The 21,261-nt window shown below is 39.9% G+C and overlaps 1 protein-coding gene across 1 annotated transcript; it reads left to right on the forward strand.

Moving 5' to 3' along the window:
• Window positions 1-10,742: 10,742 nt before the first annotated feature.
• On the forward strand, window positions 10,743-11,845 carry LOC106822646 (vomeronasal type-1 receptor 4-like). Its single transcript, XM_014827928.3, has one exon. It carries the CDS (start codon window positions 10,743-10,745, stop codon window positions 11,772-11,774), a length of 1,032 nt encoding a protein of 343 aa, XP_014683414.3. The 3' UTR covers window positions 11,775-11,845.
• The last annotated feature ends 9,416 nt before the right edge of the window (window positions 11,846-21,261 follow it).

Consider the following 21,261-nt stretch of genomic DNA (forward strand, 5'->3'; position numbering starts at 1 on the left):
GAACTTCTTCATTTTAATTTATCATATATATTGGCGACAGATTTAGGCTCAGGGTGAATCCACCTCAGCAAAAACAAGCAAACAAACAAACACTAAATAGTCCAATTACAAATAGGGCAACTAGAGCGGGTTGGGTGACTTTATTTAGTGTATGAAACTTGTAACCCTATGGGAAGAGAGTTTCAAAAGGGGTTTAAGGACTGCCACAGATCCATCTGTTTTTCGCTTGCATGTTTGAATAATGGACAAATCAGCGTGGGCAGGGAAGACTCTAAATATTGCTTGATAAATTTCAGTTGCCATTTTGTAGCCCTTTGTGGTCTAATAAGAGAACCTTTTAAAGATGAAGCATCTCAAATACCATCCTTGAGACTTTGCCATTTTGTTTCTTGCATCCGTTTTGGGGCTTCACCGGCTCGTACCAACATGCGCACAAGCCAGTAAAGATCTGGCAGCCTGGGTTCCTAGGCCCTGAGAATGACCCTAAATTCTTAAAAAACCTTTTGAGGTTTTTCTCTGGGCTTTGAAAATTCTTTAACTATGGCCCTTAGTTTGGTCTTTGACCAAGGGGTGAATAATACCTTTGGAAACTTTGGGTAATTTTATTGTAAGTGATAACTGATTAGTAGTTTTTTCACAGTGGAAAGGCAGTTTGGAGAGAGAAGCAGTAAACATGAGTGCTCAGGTGAAGAAGGATAGAGGGGAGCAGTAAGTCACATCAGTCCTCCTGTCTTTCATTTCAGGTACCCCTGGTGTCTTTAACTTTTCATTAACCTTTTGTAATGAGTCTTTTAATGAAAGTATTTCGGAATCTTGTAGCCCTTTGGGAACATCTGCATACCAATTAAAATAGGCATAGGTATCCCATTTTGTTTGTTTAAATCAGGAACACTTTCCTTCAAGTGCACTTCTTAAGTAAACAATCTCGTCTAATTGGAACATTCCCCATAGTGGCCCTTATAATTCTAGGTCATTTTTGATGCGGGGTCGGTGAGCCGAGGAGTCGAAAGAAAGATTTCTTAGACTCTTAAGATCTGGCAGTAGTGCTCTTTTATTTAGAGAATAGTATAGAATAGCATGGGGACAGGACCCGTGGGCAGTCAGAGCTTCTGCTGCCGCCGCTTCTGCTGCCCCCGCTGGCATGGGGACAGGACCCATGGGCAGGCAGAGCTTCTGCTGCTGCCCCGAGTTGAGGGTTAGGGCTAAATTTAAGGCATAGGTATGTGAGTCATCTCTTTACGAGACAAAGAAAAAGAAGTTAAAATGGTACCAGTGCTGGTAGGGTCCAGGCATTGGGCGGTCCCACAACTTTTAGATAAGAATCAAACCGGATTGAGTAAATGGCAGAAGTCACCACTCAAATATTATCTTCAGCTAAAGACAAAGGAGGATTTTGGGGTGGGGGGTCAGTTACATGAGGTTGCCAGACAGTAAACAACTTAAGTTCTTGCCTTCCCCATTAAGAGTTCCCAGAGATAAGGCCACCCCACTTCCTCCTGGTGCAGAGAGGGAGGCATGGAGATTTCCTTCACAAATGCAACTGTCTCTGATCAAAGGGCAAGCAAATTCCACTCCTCGGAGCCTGGTTCTCATCTGCAGTTTTAAAATTAACCAGCCTAAAAATCCTCATCATAAACCGTTTTAAAATTAAGCAGCCTAAAAATCCTCATCAATTTTTAGTAAGATTTTGCCATTTGCCTAGATCTCTCTCTACAGCTCCTCTATAATCCTTACACATGAAATAAGCAATTTGCCAGAAGGTGGCACACTTCACTCTTTAGAAATTCAAGATTCCATCTCTTTTAGCTAGACTTTGTGTCTCTTGTAGCCAGATTCATACCTAAGAGTGACATGTCACAAGGTTGGGATTGACTGGTGTTTTACAGTGTATGTCATTGCAGGGCAATTCTTTTGAGGTTGAGAGGTGACCTAGTGTCAATCTAACCCTTTCTCTGACCATCTTGTCATAACACAGAAGTCCTTGAGTTAGGTGGTATGCACCCTAACAGCTTTTAAATGCTTGACCGATGCCTACCAGTTTTTGTGGCTTTATGGCCTCCAAGATCCCTAATAGTTTCCACTAGCCCTTATCTACACAATACAAGACAAACATATGCACCCTAATACACCAGGAGTAGCCAAGAAATGTTACTGCAGACTGGCCTACAAACATACCTGTGCAGACCACAAGCAAGGAGCTGTACCAAATGGAAGGCTTTTATAGACAAAGGGGGAAGAGACAAGGAAAGAACAGATTATGTCATCTCTCTTGGGGGATGGGAAGGGTCTATTTAGCAGATAACCTCATTGGTGATAAGAAACTTCCAGGGGCCAGCCACATGGCCTAGTGGTTAAGCTCACGTGCTCCACTTCAGTGGCCTGGGGTTTCCTCAGTTGGGTCCTTGGCACAGACATGGCATCACTCGTCAGAACATGCCAAGGCAGCATCCCACAGAGCACAACCTCAAGGATTACAACTAGAATATAGAACCATGTACTGCTGGGCTTTTGGGAGAAGAAGAAAAGAAGGAAGAAGAAAGAAGAAGAAAGAAGAAAGAGGAGGAGGAGGGGGAGGGGAGGAGGGGGAGGGGAAGTGGAGGAGGGGAAGAGAGGAGGAGGAGGAGAAAGAGGAAGAAAAGAAGAAGAAGAGGAAGAAGAGAAGAAGAGAAGAGGAAGGAAAGAAGAGAAGAAGAAGAAAAGAAGATTGGCAGCATATTTTTGCTGAGGTGCCAGTTGTAAAAAGAAAAAAAAAGAAAATTCCAGACTGGTTAAGATTCCATTCCTGGGCAAGGTTGAAAATACAATTAGGTTTTGTATTAGGCTTTGGTTTGGTGATGATATTGGTTGTTTGATGAGCTGAGTTCAAATGAGTCCATTTGGGAGCTGTTGTTTCTTTTGAACATTGCAGATCTCAGTGCATCCAGAATCTGTGTTCAGCACATGGTCCTCTGTGTCTTTGGGGTTGGGAGGCCCCAACAGAGCATCATACTCACAACATTAACAGTCTGCTTGGAGATTCAACATCTCTAAGCCAGCCTTTTATCAGTGCTGGAATCCCGTGGGCAATAACTGCTGTAGAGAATGCAAAGAGACAACTTATCCGGCAATTAAATGAAAGCACATGCAAGAGTCAGCCCCACTCTACTCCACCTGCCCACGTTGCCCATCCTGTGCTGGTTCTTGAACAGATGATGCCTGCACATTTACATCCACTTGACATTTGCTTTCACCAGTGCAAACTCTGCATCGAGTCATGCGGTCCGTAGGCATTTCCTAATAGTAGCCTCCTCCCTCCCCAGGTGGGTCACACATACTGGTTCCCTTTCCTTCGCCACGAAATTGTGAACTGCCAGGAACCAGCAGGATTTGTGTTGAGCTGTGATGGTAGGGTGTAGGGTTCAGATGTACTGTGCTTCTTCTCTTTCTTAGTGCTAGTGAAACAGGGGTCTGGAGAGAGGCCGCAGCACTACTAGCTCCATGTTAAAAAGAAAATTCATGACCCCTCTAAAAATCTGCAGAACTGACCCTTTTAGAGTGCCATGTCCCAAAGAATCTGCTTTACCAGGATCCCCAGGTGATTCACAGCTCATTACAATTTGAGAAATAATGTTTAACTAAATGGTCCTCAATACTGGTTTCCCACTGAGGACCACTTGGGGAGTGTTAAGAAAAACCATCAACTGTGCTCTCCCATCTCCTCAACATCCATTCTGTCAGTTGTTAAGCCTTAGGACTCATTTCAGGGAGTGGACCCAAACTTCTTGCCCATGGAGAGGGAAAGGGTCTATTCTCCGAGGGTTTTGTCACGTCCCCAATATTTTAGCAGGATTTCAGATGTTTCTCAGAGGGAATGTCTCCGAAGACAGGGGATGAGAAACTCACATTATGACCTTCAGATCAGAGCTGTTTGTCCTTGAGTCTCTCCTGTGGCAGAGGACAGGGAAGGGGAGTCTTCTCTGCATTCCCAGGTCCTTCTGCGTGTTGTTATGAAGGTGGCAAAAGAAGCTGTATTTGTTTGCTATGTGCAGTAACAAGGAGAGGAAGTGAGGGGCTTAAACAAAAGATGTTTACTGTCTCACAGTTCTGGAGGCTGAAAGTTCAAGATGAAGATGTCAGCAGGGCCATGCTTTCTCTCAATCTCCTAGGGGATAATCTGCTCTAGGCCCCTCTCCTTAATTCTAGTTCCTTGGCTTATGGCAATATTAACTCCGATCATTGCCTGACATTTTCCCTGTGTGCATGACTGTCTCCAAATTTCTTTCTTTTATAAGGATACCATTCATTTGGATTAGGGGTATGATCCAGTATGATCTCATCATAACAAATTATATCAGCAAATACTCTATTTCAAATCAGAACACACTGTAAGGTACTGGAGGTTAAGACTACAGCACACTAATTTTGAAAGAACACAATACAACCTTTACCAGAAGGAGTATGTGGGTACCACAAAAAAGGAAACTTTGGCAAATGTGGTTTTTCAAGAGAATAAAAAATAGGGCTAGAGATGAGAGAAGGGAAAATGTCCTTCTCAGGCAAATATTGAGTCCCAGGTCATATGCTGTGTGCTTGCTTGCTCCTGACATTCCATGATTTTATAACTTGGAAAGCTTTCCTTCTCTATCTCTGAGATATTGAGCCAAGGACAGAATGTTAGTTGCATGTGGGTATGTTTCTGTGTGTATAGTATTATTTCAGATATAACCTCAGATATATTCTCCAACTTCATAGGAAGTAGGATATACCTCAGTGATGACAACTGTTACATCTACAGATCAAAATAGTATTGGTTATGGGTAATTCCTGAAGACTTTTACTTCATGTTGTCATGGAAATATTTGACTGTTAAATTTGTTCCTGTGTATATTATTTGAATTTTACTGACATAAGAAATTGCCACCATTTTACCAGACTAACGCAATACCCGTTTTATTTTCTTATATTTCTTTATTGGAAATCTGGCGGACTTGGCTGAGTATTTAGATTAGGGTGTCAACAAGACTTAATCAGTGGGCTTGGGCTCGATTCTCAAAATTCTGAAGAAGAATGTACTTATAATATCTTAAATTCTTGGCAGAATTCATTTCCTTCTTCTAGGTTCCTCCTGCACCTATCCACGTCCCATCTTCAAGCCCAGCAATAGCATGTTGTCATTCTCGTGTTTCAAATCTCTTATCTACTCTTATATCCCATCTCTCTGCCTTCTCTTCCTGTCTGAGAGGCTCTTGTAACATGTTGGGTCCACCAGATAATCGAGGACAATCTGACTATTTTAATTTCAGCTGATTGCTAACCTTAATTTGAACTCGTTATTCCTTTACGATGTATGAATCATGAGCATCCAGGTTACATTACACAGAAGGTTGGAGATTTGCCTATAGCATTATATGAGACCAGAAAATTGGTTGCAATAAAACAAAATTACTTTTAAACTATCAATATATCTAAAATCTATTTCCACATTTTACGCCTTCTGATGTTTTATTATACGATAGAGGAAAAGGAGAATATGTCCTTAAAATTCTTTGCTATCTTATTATGTGTCATGTTTTATGGTAAAGCTCAAAACATTAGCTTGTAAGAGCACATAAACTTTAGAATAAAGTGTTATATTTTAGAAATACCACAATAAAGAAAGATATTTTCATTACGTCTATCTTGGGATATAAAAATTCCGTGATGCTAAAGTTTTTGAATCTGTAAGCAGGCCTTTTGAAGGGATGACTTGGCACATTTTTTCAACAGGACAGCCTCTCCTGTTAGACTTCCTATTTGATACTGTACACAATACCACAAAAGGAAAGAGAACATACCGTTGAGAGTTCTAAATCCCAAATTTTATGTCCTCCTCTCTACTGTAGATTCAACTTAAGGAGTATTCAGGAACATCTTATATGAGCAAGATTGTCGCTCCTGAACTGCAATGAGAAACCATAGGAAATGAAAACAGTTATTGAAGAGATACCAGCAATCCCATATCCATTACAGCATTATTTACAAAAGTAGTGACAAAAGCCAAGATATGAAATAACAGGTGTCTGTCAATGGATGAATGCATAAAGAAGATGTGATATATATGTACCATGAAGTATAATTCAGACATGGGAAAGAAAGAAATTCTGCTATTTGAAACAACATGGATGGACCTCACAGGCACTATGGTACACGAGATAAGTCAGAAAGAGAAAGGATAATACTGTGTGATCTCACTTACATGTGGAATCTAACATAGCCAAACTCATCAAATGACAGAGTCAAATGGTGCTTACCAGGGGCCGGGGCTTGGGGAAACAGGAGAGAGGTTGTTTTTGGCTTCAAACTTGCAGCTAGTAGACAAATAGGTCCTGGAGATCTAATGCACAGTATAGTGAATACAAAACACAACGTTTTATTGTAATCATCAAACTTCTTATGAGTCTAGACCTCCATTATTCCAAACACTGAAAGAAAAGATAATGAGGTGATGTGATAGAGGTGCTAACACTCAGTGATAATCGTATTACAATGTATAAATGTAGCAAATCAATACGACGTACCCTTTGAATTTACACAATGTAATATGTCAAATGTATTTCATTAAGATAAACATATATGCCTCCTCATTTTTGATCATAAGTGAAGGAATAGACAAATGAGAGAATCAATGAATGGCCTCATATCTGTCCTCCACCAGCTCCGTCTTCCTAGGCTCATCCGACCTCGCACTCTACCTCTTTGCCACCTTGTACATCTTCATCTGTCCACCTGTGACCTTTAGACATCCAATAAGACTCTACATGCACTCTGACCTCGACAGAACCCTTTTGACTTCAGTATTACACTCTCCACCTTCAGCTTGTGACCTTTTTCACCTCCAAACCTCTGTGACCAGTATTCTAGAGACCTCATTCTAACCCTCCTCAGCCTTTGTCACCTCTGCAAAATCTGTCTTGCATGCCCTCCTTTCTCTTGCCTTCTATCTGCTCTCAATTCTGATATCTTATCCCATTCCCTGGGACTTCTATGCCCTGGCACCCTCATTCATCCCAGCTCTGAAGTCATAGGCATCATCAGTGGCCCCAGAAACCCAGTTTGTACCATGCACTCATTGCATCGAACTCTATAATTCTGGACACATTCTCCTTGTCTTTTTGGCTCACACATGCCCACTGACCTTTACTGTCTTATTGTCCTCTGCCCATTTGGCCTTCTTGCCTGTGCCCACCATTTCCCCTAGTGCCATCTCCTTTTCCCCACATTCTGCCGAAATTCAACTGTTATCATCTACCAAGATCTCTCTACTCTATCTGAATTCGCCTTCCCTCCAAACAATGGTGTTTAAATGAAGCCCCTTCTGGCACTTCCTCACTTTTGACATTAACTTCCCCTCCCCATTAGCATTTTTATTCCCTTGATCCTATCCCCCCTTGATCTCTTCAGATCTCCAAATCTCCCACCTTTCCTGCATTGCACATTTTGCCTGCTCTGTCTTTCATCCCCAGCATTGCACTTTAATACTTCACCAGTATTAAAAACCATTGCCTTTTCTCTTTCTGTTCACTCCCTTGCCCTGTGCTCTCTATAACTCTAAGCCCCCTGGCTCTCGGCACCCGCCTATTATGTCTCCTTGGTCCTGTGGCCTATTCTTACTCCACTCTATCACATACGCACTTTCACTCCCCCAAAAACCCGAGTTTCTCAGTATGTGTCTTGACGTAAGATGACAACGCTCACAGCACATTTTAAGTGCTGCGCAGTGTAACAAATATGGCCCATGTGATTGTAGCAGGGATATCAAAACTATAGAGGGCAGCATGGCCCTCCTTTTCAGGCATGCAGAAGTCTGGAAATACAAGTATTCTTCTGTATAAGATCATGTAATTGAGATACACCCATGCTTGGTGACTGTTATTTTATGAAGAAGTGTAATTGTGAGTTTATGGAAGTATATGTATTTATAATTACATATTTAAGTGTAAATTTTATGTGATCAATATGTGCATTAGTTTTTGTGTGTGCAATTAACATTGTGAGAGCATGTAAGTGTGTATGTATATAAGAATGTGAATGTGTGACTATGAGTTTGAAAGTGTGAAGGAATGTGCATGCCTGTGTGTTTTTGCTTCTGTGTGTAAATGAGTGTGTGTAAGATGGATTGTCCAGCATTATGGCTCTGCCAAGTGACTTGACAAGGGGGGATAATAGATCCCTTTTGAACTTGCATCAGAGCTGATTTGTTTGTAGGAAAACCTACAGAATTAAATTCAACTTGCAATTTATAACTGTATTTTGTTCTGACCAACCAAAAACATATTTCTTAAATTCAAAAACATAGCTTCTTCCTGAAAATATTGTACAAAAAAGAAATAAGGATAGAGGAGTGTGTTGACAATTTGATGGTCTTGAATTAAGGAAGTAGCATTGGCTTATCTGATACTTACAAGCATGGTGGAATCTCCCCGTTAAAGCATCTGATTCTGGTGCTTTCTATCTGAGGGACTGTTTTAAAAACTTCTCTCACTATTTTATGGATATTTGTATGATTCTGCTTCCTATCACTAGTGAGGGTCACTATTGGTGGAGTTTCCTTACTGTTTACACATTCATTGACATTGAGGTGTGCAAATGAGTGCAATGACATCTAATGTAAATTATTGGTATCATGTCCCTCTTCTTGCATCCTTTTTAAAACACATTTCTTTGAACATCACTGATGATGCAACTTAGCTGTGTGAAGTTAGAAAATAGCTCACTTTAGCTAGAACATCTGGGGGAAATAGAACATCCACTGAGATACACATACCCACTGCCAGTCGATCAAATGTGAGACCTAAGTATTTCCTGCCCTGCTCCATGTGAGACACTGTCTGCCTCCAGGGTTCACGGAAAAGTATGTCCATGCCTCCCACAAACACACCAATAGTCTCTTAAGGGATGTTAGCTAGAAACTTGTAGTTGTTCTTGGTAATTAGCACCTGGGAAGAAAGTTTTGAAAAAATATTCTCAGCTCCCAAGCCTGTTACTGCCAATGATGCTACAAGTGAAATGATAATTGCGGTTCTGAGGGGAGCCGAGGTCACAGAATCAGAAACTCATATATCAGGGTCTAGCTAACTCTGTCACACATGTACTGACTGCTTTGACCTTCATGCTAACCCTACCATGCCAGCAGCAGGAAAAAATGGATGAGTTTTAGATTTATTCATCTGAGAGTTAGAACCTGTAAGAGAAGTAATTGTATCAGGAATCTGGGTAAGTGAATGTAATGGACAAGGCAAATGTTCTTTCATGTACCTGGTCAAGTGCCAAAGCCAGGTATGAAGACGGAATAAATCTTGAGGATAAACTGAGTGAGATATCAAGAGAGATGTGTTCCTAGATCTTCCAGCAATCCAGCATGGCTCAAAGGTAGTGACAGTGGTTATTATGGTTTAATCCAAGTCATGTAATATTTGATATCTATGTGCTTAAGGACTGTAGTTCAGGTGTCAAGCTGCTGTTCAGCTTACTGACAGGAATCATAGACATAATCTTCAGGTTTCTAGAGGTACACCGAGTGTAGCTCTATTGTTGTAATAAAGAGTATGATGAACATACAAGGATCAGTTGATCCTGTGCAGTAACAGTGTGTCTAGCAGCAGTTGCTGGAGAAGAAATGTCTTCTCTAACTCAGTATATGAAGTGCTTAACAGATTTCCTGATAATGTCTCTATTAATTATAGACAGACTTTTCCCACTTAAAGTGAGTAAGCAGCACTTTAAAAAAATATAGCAATAAGTTCAGAAAATATGTTTAGGCTCAAATTCTTCTTTTGATACTTCTGATGCTTTTAAATATTATAACAGTATATATTGAGACACCCAAAAATGTATATAATTTACACAATGCATGCTCTTTTCCTTGGCATCACATCATTGCATGTTGCCTGTGTACCTTGTACTTTAATCTTCTTCACAAACCTTTCATTCCTGCTAATAATTTCATCTAACATAGGTATGAATAAGTGACATGTATATGATTTGAAATTAGTAATAATTTGTTTCTACCACACACTGTTTATCAGGCATCAGTGTTTCTATCTCATACTTCCTGTGACTCAGAGCATTGTCCTTTTGTTCCTGAAATCAATGCAAATGAATCTTTCTTTTCCATCCTAATGTTGAGGAATTCTTGCATTCGTTAAACTCAACTTGTACTGGGACAGGATCGTGCAGTTTTATCCTGCAACTAGGGCATCTACATTTTATTAAGATCTGTAAAGCTTTAGTCAAAGTCTATATCTGCCTCTAAAATGTCTTCCTACATAAGTGAAATCTCATCACTACCAAATTTTAGATAAAAGATCACCGATCTAAGTGGAAACAACAAGATCGAAAAGCAAAACTGAATTTAGATCTGGCTTATTTGAAGAACAAAACTGTTAATGTAGTTTATTATGGATTAAAAGCACCACTGTGTTGCCAGGTTAAAATCCCCACTGTGTTCTCAACCAGTGTGTTAATTTAGATGAAACACTTCACCTCTCTGTCCCTTTGTTGTCCTCATCTTTATAAGGAATGTAACAGTGGCTGCCTCATGAATTTGTGAGGAATAAAGAAGTTACTGCATCTGTGACCCTCATGGCAGTATTTCTTACATTGCAAGTGTTCATTCATGATTCTACTTTCAATTCTTGGAGTCCTCTGAAGGACAGAAAAAACTTTAAGTAATTATTTCTACATAGGATTTGTTGGTAAGTGGAGAAAATTGTATTTCAGTTGACATGATTCATGTGGCCCACACCTCCTATTCCTCTGCAGGATCCTCTGGCTCAGAAGACAAACATGAGGCATTGAGAACTGAGAGGATGGCCGCCAGGGATTTGGCAATAGGGACGATTCTCTTATTACAGATTACATTCGGAATCGTGGGGAATTTCTTTCTTCTTTGCCATTATCTTTTCCTTCATTTCGCTGAGTGTAGGTTAAGATCCACAGATTTGATTATCAAGAACCTGATTGTAGCCAACTTATTGGTCCTGTTATCTAGTGGAATCCGCTATACATTGTCATCTTTTGGAGTGGATCCTGTTCATCCTGATTTGGAATGCAGATTTTTGCCCTATGTTTGCGCAGTGGGCAGGGGTGTGTCCATTGGCACCACCAGCCTCTTGAGTGTCATCCAGGCCATCATCATCAGCCCCAGGAACTCCAGATGGACAGAGATTAAAGGGGAAGCTCTGAAGTGCATTGTCCCTTCAATTACCCTGTGCTGGGCGCTGCAAATGCTGATAAATATCATTTTTCCTATGTTTATGTCTATCCGTGGGAGCCACAAAAACACCACAAATAGAAAAAATTTAGGATACTGTTCTACTGTTCGTCATGACAAAACCAGAGACAACTTATATGCAGCATTGCTGTCATTCCCTGATGTTTTCTGTTTTGGACTTATGTTCTTGGCCAGTGGCTCCATCGTTTTCATCCTGTACAAGCACAAGCAGAGGGTGAAACATCTTCAAAAGACCAATGTCTCCCTCAGAAGCTCCCCTGAGTCCAGAGCTACCAACACCGTCCTTCTCCTGGTAAGCACCTTTGTCCTTTTTAACACCCTTTCCTCCATTTTTCATGCACTATTGGCTCTTGTTAATAATCCCAGCTCCTTCCTCTTGGCGGTCACTTCAGCAAGCACTCTATGTTTCCCAAGTCTCAGTCCCTTTCTGCTCATGAGCCGTGAATCCAGGGTATCCAGGGTGTGGTTTGCCTGGACAAAAAATACAAAATCCTTCAGGCTGGCCCACTTGTCTAGTGGTTAATTTAGCACACTTCGCTTCAGTGGCCTGGGATTTGCAAATTCAGATCCTGGTTGTGGGCCAAGCGTCACTTGTCAAGCCAAACTGTGGCAGGATCCCACAGATGAAATAGAGGAAGGTAGCCACAGATGTTTGCTCAGGGCTAATCTTCCTCAAGCAAAAAGAGGAGGATTGGCAATAGATGTTGGCTCAGGACCTATCTTCCTCACATAAAAAAGTAATAATTTTTAAAAAATACAAAATCCCCTAATCTAATGAGAAACATGAAAATTGTCTGTATTTCTACAATGTTCATTAGATAGCTCACTCATCCTCCTCAGAGTTCTAAGTACAGTTATGTTTCGCTGACCACAGAATGTAAACAAGACATGCTGAATTTCTTCTTCAAAATAAATAATCATTTGGAATAGTAATTGTAATGTAATATCACATATTTATCATAGATAAAACTCATGTGATTGATGTGCTGCTAATACTTGCAGTAGAGGACTGCAGAATTAATGCAACAATGAACACTGAGTTCTAAAATAATCTGGACATTTTGGAGAAGGCTTTGACTGTGTAACTTCAATCTATTACAGCAAATTCCCCAGAGATGAACTAGGCACAACATTTTTAGAAAAGATGCTTAAAAATAAAATAGCATGTTGCTGGTCATAACTGAAACTGAAGACAAGGGTGCTGCAGGGGAAGTTTAGCCAATGAGTAAAGTTTTTTGGAGTGAAATGAGTTTTGTACATTACATCCTTCAGGAAGCAGGAGTCATTTATTTGAAAGATGATGTTGTGGTTGGAGGTAAGCATGTTTAAACATTTAACGTTTTCAGGTAGAAATGGCCAGCTTAATTTATAGAGGGGCAAATGATAGCACAAAATTAGATTTTAGCTGATTTTCAAATCACGTGATGTGAGTGGGACAATTTCAAAGACACGAATTGCATGGGATTGGGTTCTGTAGAAGGCAGCGTTTTCTCTTTGGTGGAGACGATTTGGGCATGTTGGCAATGAAGAGGTTTGGAGGTGCACACTCCAGTCTCTAAAATGACTAAATAGATGGCCATTAAATTTGGAGCATGGTAGGGAGAGGTATTTTGAAGGGAAAGACATGAGTCCATTCTATTTATGTGGAGTTTGTGACTCCTTGATTTTCAAGGAGGAAAGTGAGTATTTCCTTAATTTCAGGAGAGGTTTTTAAATAGGTTTCTCTGTATTTACATTCTGAAGCTGATGCAAAGTAATGAGAATTCAGTAGCTTAAATTACAAAGGTATTTTGAACTAAATGATATATGTTGGTTCTTGTATGACAAACAGAAATCATTCCTTTATCTCACACAAGCGACTTCAATATTTCACACAAATTATATCGTTAAACAAGTATTAGAAAAAAACACATGTGGACACACACATAAGTACAATTGTGATGATAAATGTATATGTCTGTGTGTAATTTCTGTGTGTATTTGTATCTGTGTGTGAATTTTGAGTATATCTGTATATATTCATATACATATAAAGTCAACTATCTTTGTTATCAATCATTCAGTATATTGGAAATTTGTACATCGAGAAAAGAATTAATATAGTACTAATTACAATAAAGACAAATCTTAACTTGTATGTTACCTGATGTTATATTGCTATGCTGGTTGTTTAATTGTTAAAATTCCATAGAATGACTTTTTCACTTTCCTACTTTAATTTTATTATTTGGCCATATCTCTTCAGAAATCCGATGAACATAGTGAAAAACGTTTGAGTTTAAAACATGTAATTGGTCTATTTAATTTTATATAATATAATTATATAATATATTATAATAAAATAATATAATGATATAATAATTGATACATTTCAGTGTCAATAGAGTTTATTTTCTTATTTTATCTAACTTCTACTGTATTCATTTATAAATATGTCTACATTATAATTCTTCATTATGATTGATCCCTTTTCTTTTAAAGTTGTATGCTCATTATATGTTAATTTTTGCCCAGAAATGTCAATATAAATTTAAAAGTTAATCACAGTGTCATTCTGTTTAAGGTTCTAAACCCTAGCTTTACAATATAAGGACTTTACGACGCTAATCTACTCACCGTGTCCCACCTTTCTGATTGGTGATATATGTTTTCCAAATTTAAAGACACAAACACAGTTCATAAGTGCATAGCTCAAGGGCAGTTCACATTTCTGTTCTCAGTACCTAGTTCAACCAAGGGAATTTCATCTAACAGACCCCTAGAAGTCCATCATGGTCCCCTCCAGTCACTGCTCTTCAGGGGAGCCACTGCTCTGGCATGTAACAGCGCAGGTCACATTAGCCTCTTTTGCAATCTATATGGAAAAATAAATAGAGCCTTTACTCTTTTTATTTTTATTTTTTGTTATCCCTTATATTGTTTGTGAATGTATTACTGCATGTTCCTGGTAATCATTCATTTACATTGCAGTATAGGACTCTAGTGTTTGAATAGAAAACAATCATTCCACTGTTAGGCTTATGGGTTGTTTTCAGTTTGGGACTATTTAAGACATGTTTTGATGACACGTGCCAATTTCTCTTGGCTATTTATGGAATAGTGGAATTATCGGGTGTCATGTTTACACCTCTTTAGCTTTAGCTGATAGTGCCAAACAGGTTTGGGAGACGTTTGTACCAATCTCCCCACCCAGCAACAGTGTGAGAGACTCTTGGTTTGCCCACATCATTTTCAAGACTTTCATTATTTTTTCTTTTCTTGTTTCTTCTCTCCAAAGCCCCCCAGTACATAGTATTATATTCTAGTTGTAGGTCCTTCCAGCTCTGCTACGTGGGACCCCCCCTTAGCACAGGTTGATCAGCGGTGCTAGGTCTGTGCCCAGGATCTGAACCGACAAAACCCTGGGCCCACAAAGCGGAGTGTGCAAACTTACCCACTTGGATACAGGGCCGGCCCCATGTCTTTTACTGTTTTATCTTTTTTTTTAAGGCTTCTGATTGATGTGTGATTGTACCAAGTGGTGAATTAAGTTTTATTTATCCGATGAACATAGTGAAAAACGTTTGAGTTTAAAACATGTAATTGGTCTATTTAATTTTATATAATATAATTATATAATATATTATAATAAAATAATATAATGATATAATAATTGATACATTTCAGTGTCAATAGAGTTTATTTTCTTATTTTATCTAACTTCTACTGTATTCATTTATAAATATGTCTACATTATAATTCTTCATTATGATTGATCCCTTTTCTTTTAAAGTTGTATGCTCATTATATGTTAATTTTTGCCCAGAAATGTCAATATAAATTTAAAAGTTAATCACAGTGTCATTCTGTTTAAGGTTCTAAACCCTAGCTTTACAATATAAGGACTTTACGACGCTAATCTACTCACCGTGTCCCACCTTTCTGATTGGTGATATATGTTTTCCAAATTTAAAGACACAAACACAGTTCATAAGTGCATAGCTCAAGGGCAGTTCACATTTCTGTTCTCAGTACCTAGTTCAACCAAGGGAATTTCATCTAACAGACCCCTAGAAGTCCATCATGGTCCCCTCCAGTCACTGCTCTTCAGGGGAGCCACTGCTCTGGCATGTAACAGCGCAGGTCACATTAGCCTCTTTTGCAATCTATATGGAAAAATAAATAGAGCCTTTACTCTTTTTATTTTTATTTTTTGTTATCCCTTATATTGTTTGTGAATGTATTACTGCATGTTCCTGGTAATCATTCATTTACATTGCAGTATAGGACTCTAGTGTTTGAATAGAAAACAATCATTCCACTGTTAGGCTTATGGGTTGTTTTCAGTTTGGGACTATTTAAGACATGTTTTGATGACACGTGCCAATTTCTCTTGGCTATTTATGGAATAGTGGAATTATCGGGTGTCATGTTTACACCTCTTTAGCTTTAGCTGATAGTGCCAAACAGGTTTGGGAGACGTTTGTACCAATCTCCCCACCCAGCAACAGTGTGAGAGACTCTTGGTTTGCCCACATCATTTTCAAGACTTTCATTATTTTTTCTTTTCTTTTTTCTTCTCTCCAAAGCCCCCCAGTACATAGTATTATATTCTAGTTGTAGGTCCTTCCAGCTCTGCTACGTGGGACCCCCCCTTAGCACAGGTTGATCAGCGGTGCTAGGTCTGTGCCCAGGATCTGAACCGACAAAACCCTGGGCCCACAAAGCGGAGTGTGCAAACTTACCCACTTGGATACAGGGCCGGCCCCATGTCTTTTACTGTTTTATCTTTTTTTTTAAGGCTTCTGATTGATGTGTGATTGTACCAAGTGGTGAATTAAGTTTTATTTTCTTGATTATTATGTAAGTTGAGCATATTTTCACTGACGTCATGACAATTTGGCAACCACTGTTTGAACTGTGTGTTCATTTATTCTGTCTATTGTTTCTATCTTGTCTTTTTCTCTGTAATTTGTAGTGATTCTCAGTATCAGCTGGACATGTTTCCTGTCTTTATTCTCAATCATTGGTGCTCTCTCTGTCTTTTCATTTGTGTCTGTGTTTCTCTTGATGAAGAGAAAGTCTTAATTTTTAATATAACTTGATATTTCCTCCTTCGTAGGTAATGTTTACCATTCTGTTTTAGAAATATTTTCGTATCCTACGACTGCAGTGTATTCTTTTTTCATTTTAGAAACTTTATAGAGCTTTAAAATTTAGATTCAGAATCAGTCCAGAATGGATTTGTTGTGTGCACAGATAGCAAATTATATATTTTTCTAAGCTAGCAAATTTCACTGGATTCAGAACATGTGATATTATGCTTTCTTTTCATTTGCTCTCGCCTCTCCTGGCTCACCTAGGATAACATCACCCCTCTCCCTTGGATCAGTCTCTCCTGTGAAGTGTCCTGGTAAATCTGTGTCTTTTCCTGCCTCCTTCAGTCTTTAATAACCTCACAGGACCACACAACCAAGGTCAGTCTTGGTATCAGAAATCTTCAATGGATCTTTTTACTCAATTATTCTCAAGTTTGAAAGAGAAAGGCATACTCCATCAGGAGACAATTTTCCATGGGCCTCTCAAATTTTTTTCATGTCTTGTGTCAAATACTGTTCTGGACTACCTCGCAAGGGTTTTTGAATAACTGCTTTGGGAGATGACGATTGTATTTGTTGTGGAGCAAGGACAGATTAATTAGCTGACAAATATAATAAAGATAATGCCTTCCTCAGGAGCAAAGGTTGGGCAGTTGTACTTATAACCCATGTGAAAAGATTAAGGTTTGTTCAGCTTAATGTCTCCAGAAGTGACACAAGCCTACTATGTGTGCAGCATCCTCCTTGACCTCTTTACATGGCCCCCTTGACCTTATGGATGCAGCAGGAACAGAGGTGAACGCAAAGGTCTTGATGCCTGTTGGGCAACAATGAACAATGTCTTGTCTAAGTTCCAGGAGTCTCATGACTTCTGCTAACACTCATGAAAATGGCAGACTAACTTGAGGGTCTGCAATGGGGCAAAATATCGGACACTCTGGATTTCTTGGCAGTCTTGACAGTGAGGATGGGATAGTGGCTGAGCCATGCAGCCAATAGCCTTTGTGCATTGTCATAGTATCAAACGGAAGCGAACTTGATGAGGCAGTTGGGGCCTATCTCCGTCTGTTTGGGCAGTTATAACAAAATTCCACTAACTGGGTGGCTTGTAAACAACAATTTCTATCTCCCGGTTTTGGAGGGTGGAGGTCTGGGATCAGGGTGCCAGTTTGGTCATGTGAGGGCACTCGTCTGGTTTGCAGAGTTCTTACTGTATCTTCACAAGGTCGAAGGAGGCAAGGGAGCTCTCTCAGGCTTCTTTTAAAGGGCACCAATCCCATTTGTTCGGGATCTGTCCTCATGATGTAGTTGCCTCCCAGATTCCACTTCCTAGTACCCCATCTTGGCCAATAAATTTCAACGCATAAATTTTGAGGGGAAATGACTACTCCTTTTGAAATAATTCAATATTCTCTTGTTGTTCTTACGTCAGAATGTAAGAGTAGTTGTTCTGTTATTTGTTTGTGATTCCCCATCCCATAAGTGCCAGGGGGCTTATCTCATTCAGAAGGAGCTGCAGGTAGATCAGTGTTAGTGGGACCAATTACCCTTTCACTTGCCCCCCAGAGGCTGGGTAAAGATTCAGATCTAGTACCAGGAACTTTTGATATTCAAACTTTTTGTTATGTAAGTGATATTCTCTTTGTTGGCAAGTTTGATGATTCAATCTTGAGAGCCTGTATTAGAACTTCTTTTCATCTGTCAGTCAGGATAGTAGGCTGAGAAAACCTTACCAAAATTCAGAGTCCCATTTTCCTATGAAAGTTTATTGGGAGTCTGGGAGTCTATGGGCAGATTGACAATCCTCAACCCTTCCAGCAGTGAAGGCATAATTGTTGTCGCTTTGGCTCCTGATGTTTAGAAGAAGGCCCAGCCCCTACTAGATTTCTGCCATGTGGGAAATAACACAAGGCATTATGAGTGACGATTTTTTCGTTAGTGTCTCTGGCAAAGGCAGGCAGCCCTCCATCTTGAAGCCCCTCTTGTGTTAACTCAGGGCAACCTTGACACAATGATCAGGTATTCTCTTTAGACAGCAGTAGTTAGATTGCTCTGTGCGCTGTCTTCCATACTGAAGCCTGAGTGTTCGAAAGCCTGTGAGTCTTCAGCTTAGGAAATAACAAGAATTCCACTGAGTAAATTTTATGATCAAAGTGCTTTATTCAATGATTCGTGAATCTGGGAGCATCCCCCCTAGCAAACAGAAAGGAGCTCCAATGGGCTACAGAAAAAGAAAAGTTTTTAAAGGCCTAGAGGGGGTGGAAAAAAGGGGAATTGTGTCTAAAGAATGCATTGCTTTGAGAGAAGTAACCCTTTATAGGGGAATCTAAGGAGTCTATGGGGCAATTTGCCTCACTAGAGGTGACCAGGTAATTCCAGTTTGCCTGGTCCAAGTTTACATTCCAAGGGAGGTGGAAACTACAATTAGGTGTTAAGTCTGGGTTTGTTAATGTGGAGCTTGGCACAGATGACTCCATTTGGGGCCTGCTGCCTCCTTTTTAACAATTTCTCACTTTTGTGTAGACTCTGAGATAACTGAGAGATATGGTCAAACCTGAATCTATTAGAACTTCTCTCTACTACCACTCACAGCTTTTATCAATCCTTTGATTGGTATCAATAGGCCTTGATGTTGTTGCTTAATCACTGTGGTAGTCACAGCCCATGGCTTCAGGCCCCAAATCTTTAAGTTGGTCATTCTCTTTGCTCCCTCTCTGATGTTGCAGTCTTACGGAGATCATATGCTTAGTGGTTCACAGCTACAAACATGCATTTAAAACTTTTGAGAGAATGCAACCCACTATGGAGATTATTACAAACAGGATAATGTCCAATGTTTGCAGTTCATGTTGAAGACACTGTCCTCAACTCAAACCATTGAGAATCAAATAAGTCAAAGAAAGATCCTGCTGACAAAGACACCTCTGAGCATGTAGGATCATCAACTTTCATCAGTGATCTTACTTCTGAGCTTCAGCTTCCCCAGGTGTGTTAATCCAGGTGCAGCAGGAGGTGTTGGCCACAGCCCAGAAACCTCTTTGCTCAGTGACAATCGGTATATTATTGATTATATTCTTATAATCAATAGAAACCAATCGACTATTAAGAGCAACTGTGACAAGAAAGTCTAAGGATCTCTGTTGAGCCTCTATTGTTTGAGCAGGAGATTCTGTATATTCTCAAGAGTTAAGGAGAGGTTTCTGATCATACTCTCATTTATATTTACTCCTAACCAGGCATTATGGCCTGGCCAAAAAAAGAAAATCGTGGGTCACGAACTCATCCGCTAGGTCCATTCTAAGCTGAAGATGTATATCCAAGGGAGTCGAACCAGAAATTGTGTCATTTTCTTGTGGCGAGTTAGGAGCACAGGTGGATAAGCTAAGAAGCATTGTCCATCAATGCAACAGCCATCTAGGCATTCATAGCCCCAAGGAGAAACTGCATACACTTGGGAAGACCAAAGGCAGTATCTTAGGCTAAGTGAGTCCAGTCATTTCAGCAAGTTTAGAAATTTTGACTTTCAGGATGCCATAATTCTTTTAACCTTGCCTGATGATTGAGGATGATAGTGACCTTGATAATTCCAAGAAGTCTGCAAGGTTTTTGTTATGACTCATCTGACGTGTCCAGCGAAATCAGTGCCTCAGTCACTGGAGACTGTGGAAGGTGTACTCCAATTGGGAAACATATTTTCCAAGAACTTCTTTGCTACTATGCAGGCATCAACTTTGTGGCAAGGAAGGTTTCAACTCCTCCTGAAAAACATACACACAATAACAAGAACGTATTGGTAAGCTGTCCCAGGTGGCAGTTGAATGAAGTCCAGCTGCAGGTGCTAAAAGGGTCCAGAGGGAGGAGGTCTGAAGCCTTTTGGGAAAGAAAATAGTTATTTCAGGATCAATCGCCTGACATTTAGATCTTAGGGGTAGTCTGTTGTTGCCGTTTTATAGAGGTCTCCCTACCAATGTCTATGCCTAATTATAGTCATCTTAAATGCACCGTGTGGGAGAAGGAATGTAAGACCTAAAAAATGGGTATGACGGGGAGTGGAGTAGAACCAAGAGGCCATTTGGGCTTCCCATAGCCCTGAATTTTCACTTAATTTTCAACCATTGTTTGTCCAGCTTAATTTATCTGATTCAGGAAAAGTGTTGCCATGTTGCAAGGGCATCAGGATGGTGGAAGTCTGTCAACAAGGACTTATGTTTCACAGGAGCAGAATGGAATTCATCCACCTGTGCCATGATCTGTATAGATTCTGTTGCCACTGTCTTTCTGTGGAAGTCAGGCAGGGGATTTTGCTGATAATCAGATTCAATCCTTTTAGTGTGAGCATCCATTTTCATAAGAGCAATTTTAACAATTAAGAGAATAGCAGTAAGAAGATCATTTCCCTGTCCATTTTTGATTCGGGTGTGAGGACATGAGAAAACCCTTTCGTTACCATAAAATAGTAAATTGTGGACAACCCCAAAGGCATATCACCAGCAGTATTAGTATTAAGAGATTGTCCTTCTATAAACTGGCAAGTTCTCTAAGGGCATGGAGCTCTGCTTGTTCAGGTGTGTTAGCTTGCTGGAGGTTTCTCCTTTCAAGGAGTTCCTATTGGGCAGTAATAGCATAATCAGCCTGGCAGTTTCCCTTTTTATTTGTACATTATGACCAATCAACAAAGCAGATTCGATCAGGATTAGTAAAGGGTTGTCTCATAAATTAGGATGCAGTGTCCCAAAAGGAGATGTTCTTACCTCAGCCATGGGGCTTGCCTTCAATAGGCAGAGATAGTAATGCAGGAGGATTAAAGATTTTGCAATGTTTGAGATGTAGATTCTGTGATAAAAGCAGAAGGACCTCATAGAAGGTTAGTCAGCTCGCACGGAAGTGTTGAGTCAATTCAGAGGTGAGAATACTTCAGACAGCATGTAGGGT

Source organism: Equus asinus, chromosome 26 (assembly GCF_041296235.1).
Source record: "Equus asinus isolate D_3611 breed Donkey chromosome 26, EquAss-T2T_v2, whole genome shotgun sequence".
NCBI classification, from domain to species: domain Eukaryota; kingdom Metazoa; phylum Chordata; class Mammalia; order Perissodactyla; family Equidae; genus Equus; species Equus asinus.